The sequence below is a fragment of the Saccostrea cucullata genome, unplaced genomic scaffold (assembly GCF_032062105.1).
Source record: "Saccostrea cucullata isolate Sc308-1 unplaced genomic scaffold, CSIRO_AGI_Scuc_v1 ctg16379, whole genome shotgun sequence".
Classification (NCBI taxonomy): domain Eukaryota; kingdom Metazoa; phylum Mollusca; class Bivalvia; order Ostreida; family Ostreidae; genus Saccostrea; species Saccostrea cuccullata.
In genome coordinates this window covers 3,572-13,357 of record NW_026941538.1, presented here as the reverse complement: position 1 = coordinate 13,357, position 9,786 = coordinate 3,572, and the positions used below count along the sequence as shown (strand labels likewise).

The 9,786-nt window shown below is 32.9% G+C and overlaps 1 protein-coding gene across 1 annotated transcript; it reads left to right on the top strand.

Moving 5' to 3' along the window:
• Positions 1–8,876: 8,876 nt before the first annotated feature.
• LOC134258017 (toll-like receptor 4) lies at positions 8,877–9,577 on the top strand (the record flags this gene model as incomplete). The annotated part of the gene is made up of 1 exon (XM_062740576.1): positions 8,877–9,577. A coding segment is annotated over one exon (701 nt), but the record flags the coding sequence as incomplete, so codon positions are not given.
• Positions 9,578–9,786: the final 209 nt, after the last annotated feature.

Below are 9,786 nucleotides of genomic sequence, written 5' to 3'. Positions count from 1 at the left end.
ATTTTGTTCCGGTTTGTCCTATATAATTTTCCTCACATGTAGGACACGTCATACAGTATATAAGGTTTTTAGATTTACACGTCATAGAAGATTTAACGTCAAACTTCATTCCGTTTTTAAAAATAATGGTTTGGCCGGTTTTTAAAAATTGACAGGTTCCGCATTGTGGATCCTCGCACTTAGAAACCATCGGTTTCTCGGGGTTCGATGTAAATTTGGCAGTGGTAAGAATCTTTTTCAAATTGGGAGGTTGACGCCTGCTGTGTAGTATATCCTTTGGTTTAATAAGGTCCCTTAATGTTTCTGATTGTTGAATAATAGGGAAAAATTGTTTGGCAGTTTTAAAGATGTTGTGATTTCTTGGGTTGTGGGTTAGAACAAAAGTGATCTTTTCGACATCACAAAGAGGAGAGCAACGAAAAGATCCCTTTTGTTCTAACCCACAACCCAAGAAATCACAACATCTTTAAAACTGCCAAACAATTTTTCCCTATTATTCAACAATCAGAAACATTAAGGGACCTTATTAAACAAAAGGATATACTACACAGCAGGCGTCAACCTCCCAATTTGAAAAAGATTCTTACCACTGCCAAATTTACATCGAACCCCGAGAAACCGATGGTTTCTAAGTGCGAGGATCCACGATGCGGAACCTGTCAATTTTTAAAAACCGGCCAAACCATTATTTTTAAAAACGGAATGAAGTTTGACGTTAAATCTTCTATGACGTGTAAATCTAAAAACCTTATATACTGTATGACGTGTCCTACATGTGAGGAAAATTATATAGGACAAACCGGAACAAAATTAGCCGATCGTGTTCGCGTGCACAAACAACAGATTAAGGATCCGACCATACGAAACACGCAATGTAGTGAACACTTTGATTCTTGTGGCAAAGGACATTTTTATATATTTCCTTTTTACAAAATAAAAGAGGAAAATGAACAATTACGGAAAGCCAAAGAACAATATTTTATAAATCTGTTTAAACCAAAATTGAACTGCTAAAAGGAATTTATATCAAATTATTTTATTATGTACATTTTATATAAAATGTCTCCATTATTGTACATTTATAATAGGCGCTTAACTTTGATCAGATGAACTGTGAAACTTTATCTGTGCGCCTCATTTAACTGTGATTATTATTACGTCACAATCATTATGTTTAACGTTGCCTACATAACGTCACGAGAATGACGTCATAATGTAACTTGTTTACAATTTCAAATCTACTGATGAGCCCGCATGGGGCGAAAGCGCTTTAGATAAAAGTTTGAGTTTATCATTTGAATTTGGATTTTATATATATATATATATATATATATATATATATATATATATATATATATATATATATATATATATATATATATATATATATATATATATATATATATATACAATTTTTTTCCTATCCTAAAAAAGACCCAAATTTGTATTGCAAATATACCTTGATCTTCGGCCTTGGGCCTTGCAGATTGACGTATTTTCAGACATGTAGCAAAATTTAATCTTGCTAATAACTCCGGGTTTCCCCTGGGCTCTCCATGAGTATATTGATATTGTTAAAAAAGGCTTAGATACATTTTCGACAAATTATACGGTGTCTACTTTCTAAATTGTTAGCACAATAAAAAGAATATAATATAAATGACCTTTGTTCCTGCATTTTATTATAGATATAGAGGATATCTATATTGTGTGATTTGATATTGGCTTTATCCAATGAGTTGAAATGGTGTATATATTCGCGAGGCTTGCCGAGCGAATATACACCATTTCAACGAGTTGGATAAAGCCAATATCAAATCACACAATTATAGATGTTCTATTTATCTCATACGACTTTCGTTTTAACAAAACTTTGAGACTTCCCCTGCGAAACTACATGAATGACTGCCAAAATCAAATTGATGACGTATAACTTGATGACGTAGCACCGTTGATGTTTACATGCGTCGAGAGAAAGTAGATCGAGTTCAAAATTTAGAATATTTGCTATCTGTGTCTTTGAAAACATCATGTGACAATTGCTGGAGCTTTACATCAAACGAGCTTCTGACTGAAAGTTGTTAGGACTATGGGGATCGTGAAAATCAACTCTTTTTACGATGGCAGTACAAATCGTGCTAGGCAAGGCTAGGGGCCTAGACTTTGTCTAGATTGTTTGCTGATCCATGGTAAGTTACACAGTCTACATTACTATGTAGGCATACGTAGTATAATATAAGAAAACATTTTTAAAGATGTCAAAGGAGTCTTATAACAAAAACTTAACTGGTAGGCTTTACTTTCTCCGAAAACGATTTAAGGGGGGAGGGGGGGTAACATCTGTCTTCAAATAGCCAACGGGTTCCTTGATAAAATAAGACACTTCTTTAACATATACCAGTCTTTTTCTTGCTTTTAACGATATTACTACCCTTTATCATTCATTTTATAAGGGCAACAATTTTCACAAATAAAAGTTTCAATAAAATAAAATCTTGAAGCGAGGGATCGTGTCAAAACCGGAAGTGCTATTGATAAAGCATCTACCCGTTGATAAAGCATAAGTTTATCCAACGGCCTGTATCACCAACACGTATGAGATAAATTTGTTTATCAATCACACTGAGAAGATGAACAGATTTTCTTTTGCAGGAGTATTAGTTCTTTTCTTACTTGAAATGTACGTGTAAATGCTACTTGAAAAGAAATGAAAAGGTTCTTGTTAATAATACGGATTATTTAAACACAGAAAAAAATGTGTTTTTATCATTGAGAAATACCAAACTGTCCCTGACATATGAAAATATTATGAAACAAACGAAAGACATAAACACTAGTTCAATGTGAATCCTCTATAAAAAGTAAAACCCTCGCAGTTTATTAAACTTTGACAGTCAATAAGGCGGAAACTTTATTCAACATTGAAAACGTCACCGGGTATCACACCAATTTATTGGAGCATGACTATAAATCCAATGAGGAAGTATATATTAGGCTTCAACCAGATATTTATAAGCTACTGACTGGCAAAGTACATGTACATGTCCTTACAGGGCATACATGCTTGGAAACGTTATTGTAAGTATTAGAAAACTTATATAGTTGGTTTATATAAATAACCATTTGACGCGTGGCTTTATATTCTGCAGGGCCATGGGGGGATATGTGATATATGAAATAAAAGTTTAAAATTCAGTAGCAGTTACAAAATTTGTTCATGAGATGGGTGTTCCAGAAAAAATCCTAGTTCATTGACTAGAATTATCTATTTGTAAAAAAAACCGTATAATTACATATTAAACAATATTAAGAAAAAACATAATTCTCATTAAAGTCACTTAAAGCTATCGTGCAAAGTCTTAAACCTATTATACGCAACAAGCAAAGCGGTGTCCGCCATATTTCTCTACTCTGCGATAGTAACAATTCCAAATATATGTGATCAATCGCGGTCACGGGCTATCGCACACGCTTCCAGAAGGCCTAATGTGTACACTTAACCCACCAAAATATCTCAAACTTGTACTGTCTTCGGCTAAGTTTCAGAAACTAATACAATACAATTTTTTGAATGCTTTAAAACTAATAATTATAAATTCATGAAAAAAAATAAATGATGCAATTTTACAAGCACGTGAATTTTTGCTTATGAAAAATACATTTATAAAACAACGTATTACAATGCTTACCAGACGCCAGACAGTACAAGCTTGATCATGGATCATACGATAAGTAAAAACAAGAGTTATAAAAGTAAAAGTATTGAAATTCTTTCCCAAGTTTCTTTTCAGCGCCTACATCAACACATCCCGTTTACGCCCTGCGACATGAAAACAACAGTAATCTGTGCAACCGGTCTGTCCAGTTTTCTAAAAATAGTAACGATCTCTTCATACCCCGTTGACCGTTCGGGGATCAGTTATTATCTGGGAAAATATTACCCAGATGAAAATACTCTCAATATATTGAATGCAAAATTTAGAAATATATTCTTTAAAAATGTTAATATATTTTGTAACCAAATCTTTTCTTCTTTTCTCTCTCTCTCTCTCTCACTTACACAATGTTCATGCACGAATACAGGACACAGGGGTCGGAAGTAAATTGAAATGGGGGGTGGGGGTGGGGTAAACAAACAGAAAAATGTAAACTTCAATAATTTCCCATGCCTATATTATGTCTGTATTTGCATTTTTTTTTGGGGGGGGGGGGAGGCTAACCCCCTTGTCCCCCCCTTTCCATTCCAAGGCTTGTGCAGGAATGGATTAAACTTTTCCTTGACAGAAAAGGGAACACAATAATAAAACATCAGATATGGAATCAGAACTATAAACGAAATTTTAACTTTGGGCAATGATGAAGAATTACATTTTTTGGATAACGTAGAATTCAGGTTTAGTATTGCCCAAGTTATCTGCAGTTGTATTATTTGTTTGCAATAAATTCCTCTCCAACAATATTTTCCTGAAAAGGGGGGAACTTTTTTTAAAATGCTAATATATAGAACAATACAGTTGGTAAACAATCATTTTCCGTAAAAGTTTGAACCTGGGTTGAGTCTACATATATGTCATCTTCGGTAGCCAAGGGTTTCCAATCCGAAAGCTACTCTACTTGTGAAGTCGATTTCAGATTGGAAACCCTCGGCTAGCGAAGATGACTTGTTTATATAATAAATATGATTTTAAAATGTGCATGTTCTTGTGTATGTCAAATTTACCTATTCAAGAACTTTTATATAAAATAAGATTTTTCCCAAATCTTAAATGAGAAGGGGTTTTCTGCCCGTGGCAACTCGGGCTAATTTGTTACATGGTAAAGAAAAGTATCAGTAAACGATTTTAATTGTCCATGGACCTTTCTAATGCATAAACTGCATCAATATTCAAAGCGGTCGATACAGGGTGTATCAAATATATAATTAGTCATCAGTTTTAACAACAAATATAGCTTAAAATAAAGTACAATGTAATCATGAACCTAAGAAAATGAAATGATAATATTCTAAAATATGAAATAAGAAATACATGTACTTATATACAATTTTATGTACAAATGAACTGATCCACGTTAAAACTTGTCAGTCAGAAAGAAAAATACGTGTAGAATTTAGAATTAAATTATATTTGTCACTTTACAGAAACTTTTCAATTCATTGTTGAACCCCCCCCCCCCGTTCCCCACCCCTGTACATAGAAAACGTTTAATTTCCTAGCGAGATTTATGCATGCATTTAGAAGAACTGATCTTGGTATTTACCGCAAATGGTTCTCTTGCACATATACAAAAAACTTGTCCGAACAACTTTTTCATGATGAACATAAATTGTGCCTCGTTTTTTTTCTCGCAATAATTATTCTAGCTTTCAAGTTGTCTATCTCTTTGCTTTATCCAATTATGCTATGTAACAACATCTTATATTAGCTACAGACATGTAGCTCGCTGGAATGCAGCTGGAAAAAATAAGGATGTCCAGCCAGGAAGCTTATTGTGCACAAAAGCGCACTTTTCCCATTTATCAGTATTTCTGCGTTATATAAATTATGCTACCACCTAAACAATTTCCTAACCGTGTTCTCCTAGCACATTCACTACGCCCACAACAAAAAATTCCCAAAACTGTTGTTCATAGCCCTTCTGGGCCTGATATATTGAGTCCATCGAAAATTGGGTAATATATATACTCATTGGTAGATCCAGAGGGGGGGGGGTCCGGGGGTTGGAACCCCCTTTATTTTTTGCCAAGTAGAGAGAGGGAGAAAGAAAGAGAGAGAGAGGGGTACAGCGTTTTCCGAAAATAAATATTTGTAGTCTAAAATTACATGTAAAACTAGTTGAGTGAGGTATAATGTTTTTGACCCGTCCGTCAGAGTGTCAGAGTGTCAGTCAGTCAGTCCTTTTTTTTGTCAGCGCAACTCCTCATAAACCGCTGCACAGAATTTCGTCAAACTTTGCAGGTATTTAGGACACAATGTGTAGAAGTGCATATTACCAGGAAATTCCGATTCCATTATTTCTTCCGGGAATTTCCACACTTTTTAATTTTGAGTTTTTGCCGTATCTTGTATATAGAGATGAACTGTGTCAGCGCAACTCCTCATAAACTGCTGCACAGAATTTCGTCAAACTTTGCAGATATTTAGGACACAATGTATAGATGTGCTTTTTACCAGGATATTCCGATTCCTTTATTTTTCTGGGAATTTCTTTATAATTTTTGTTTGACTTATCGTATGTTACTTTCAACTGATCAAGCTTGTATTGTCGGCGTCTGGTAAGCAATGTAAAAAGCTTTGCATATGTTTTAGCGGAATTTTTTTACTTTCGTGTGACTAATATTTTACTTTTTTCTAATTTTTTATTTACGTACTTATTTTTTGAAAAATATTTTTTTGCAATTATTTCCTCTCATCATATAGCATTTATTTTCTAAAATTTAGCGGCAGACAGTACAAGTTTGACCTACATGGGAGGGGGGATAATTGTACACTCTAGGCCTTCTGGAAGCGTGTGCAATAGCCCATGACCGCGATTGATCACATATATTTGGAATTGTAACTATCGCAGAGTAGAGAAATATGGCGGACACCGCTTTGCTCGTTGTGTATAATATAGGTTTAAGAATTTGCACGATAGCTTTAACTAATGTAAACTATATCTTTGAGGGGGATCTGTACTTCAAGATGGAAATCAAATTTTGTAGACTATTGTTCAATGCTTGTGAAAAATATTATTTGTTTTCTAGTCTGATACCTTTTTTCGACTTTCCTTTTAAGAAATGAATTAGTTTAATGAAGTTCCATTGCAAAATAATCGACAAAAATATAAGCTATTCCTTTAGTCCTTTGATTATTTAAAAAAAAATATTTCCCCTTAAAAATCAGTTTTATTTTTATTCCAGATCACACGAGTCTAATATATCTGGGCTGAATGAATCATGCAATATTCAGGCCTAAGAATATTCAAGTTTCTTTTCTGTGAGTATATATAATTTTCATGTAAGATATTGTTTCATGTAAGTTTTGAGAAAATGCATTATCGCTATGAAATACCATTATATTTTATTATAGTTCACTACACATTTATTTCTGAACAAACTTAAGAGTAAACAATAAAGGAGTAAAGAAACCTAATAACTTCAAAGTTGGTGAATTTTTATTGAAATTATGGCAAACTCATGAAAATATTTTAAATGTGTTTAAGTACAATCATAGAAATGATGTTTTTTGAAAATGGAATTCGACGTATATATAAAAGCAAAGCAGAATCCATAATAACAAGATTTAAATATATATATATGTCACTACACTTAATTCTTTTTAAAAAAAACCACAAATTGTTTAAGAAGTCTTTGCAATGGATGAGAAGTCACAAACATGTATTTTCTGATATAAATAAAACCCCATTTGCAGGAAATCAAATGCTTATCAATCACTAATTGTATATTGAACAAATCTGGAGACTATTTTATAAAGAATGCCAAACAAAGCGATGACTTATTTTCTTTGTGGTGTTAATTTTGTTTACCTTTGTCTACATTTGATTTAATTATAACTACTCTTCGAAAATACAGTGTGCACTCACAAAATAATATGCATTAAACAAACAAACTATAGACTTATATTTAAGTATCTGAGAGAAGCGTTTGTATTAATCATATATTTTGAAATCCTTTTAATTTATATGTACTTATTTAACCTCACCGGGAACAAGGAGAAGACGAGTAGATAGTCTCTCAGCCCAATTTTATTTTCTTATACATTGTACATAGCTGTACATAGCTGTCTGTAGCAAATTGAAAGTTGTCACCCCCTCGAAGGTAAGCCTTTATTTTCAATGTCCATATTTCTTTTCAAAACATTTGTGTGCCTAAGACCCCCCTCCCGGTACCGATGCCTATGCTACACCCAAATATATGTATATGCATAACTGGTATGATGTTGAAAACTTTCAATAAATTTTAATTTACATATTAAATGCATGCAAACTGGAAAAATTAAAACAGTAAAACATTTAAGATAGATAGAATTTTCAGAATATGGAAAAATCAAAATCGCTCACTTTCAGGTGTTGAAGTGACCTCATCGACAAAGAGTTATCAAATAGGTTTAATTATTTATCATATCTTCGATTTGCAAGAATATTGACCAAGCAACAAATTTTTTTTTCAAAGTGCGTTTATATGGTCAATATTAACTCACTTTTAAAAAAAAATTTTATTTAAAGTGCGTTGATTTGGTTCCAAATTTAACGCACTTTGAAAAAAAAATCACAGTGCGTAATTTCTTAAAGTGTGTTGTAACAGTGGGATCAGGTGCCATGGAGGAGTAAGCAAGCATCCTCTGCCACCCGGTCAGACCACCTTGAGCTCCAGCTTCTGGTCATGATAGAAAAATACCTGATAAATCCATCGACAATTCAATTAGTATACGGACATACACATTAAATAATGCAGTGCATTCTGAGATCAGGGGGGTTGTCTGTCCAAGGCCATCGTTCTTCGATTTAAATATATCTTCGAGTGAAGCTTTTATCCTCTTTATCTATTTCAAACGTTACTATTAAATAAAAAAGCTTTCTTAACTTTAAAGTTTTTTTTTGGTGTTAAAAAAGAAGTAGTATGATAAGCAGAATTACTTTCAAGTTTCATTACACAGAACATACACTCTCCAGTGTGTTCTTCATGCTTTGGTAATCAAAGATAGAGAGATTAAAATGTAATGGGGAATTTAAAGATGTCCATATAGAATAAGTAAATTTAAGAAAACTTTTGACAAGTATTTTTATTTTACCAAATGCAGATTTTTATAATCTACATAGGAATGAAGGAATGAATATCATAGTATGTATGATATCTGAACTTATTTTATTAACAGTTAGTAGCCTGGCTATCTTTTCACACCCTTGTCCAACGGTGCCATACACAGACGAATGTGGAAACCTTGGAATTCTATGGAACTGTAACGGACATAACACAGACAGATTGTCTGATAAAATACCACACAAGTTACAAAAACGTTATGTAACTTTGGATTTGTCGTTTAATAGATTTTCTATGTTAACAGAAAAGACTTTTGAAAATATTGCTGCTTTATCAGTTGTGTCATCCATAATCCTGAATCATAACAAAATTATAAAAATCGAAAATAAGACCTTCCATAGACTTTCTGGTTTATGCAGTCTACATCTTTCAAATTGTGAGCTTGATAAAAAGGGAATAGAAGTTGAAGCTTTCTCCTATTTACATAACCTCAAGATTCTTCGAATTGATCAGAATTATTTCCAGTCAGATGGTTACCCGGATGTTGCCCTTTCTACAATTCAGTCATTATTGAGTCTTCATATCGACATTTTCAGCGGATTTTCATTTACAGCACCATTTAAAAACTTGACAAACTTAGCTGAATTAAAGTTTCATATTTTAAATGATTTTAGTTTGACAAATACTTCCTTTTTTGGACTTCGGCGCTCCAAAATTCATCGGCTTGGGATGTGTTTTCATAGTTACGTCTTTTGTGACGTCACTGAAGATCTGATTTGTTCCTTTCCATATATATTTATGATTTTCACGAATTGAAAACAAAGGTGTGACAATCAGATTAAAGTTTACTTTTTTAAGTCAGATATATTTTTTTCAAAGATTGCTATGTTTTACTGTGTACTATAGTATTCAGAACATGTTTAAGAACAATGATGTATATAATAATTATTTTTAGTTAGTTTTAAATTTAAGTCATTTATTTTATTTTGACGTTCTCGGTTTTCAAAACGTTTGAACTATTTGTT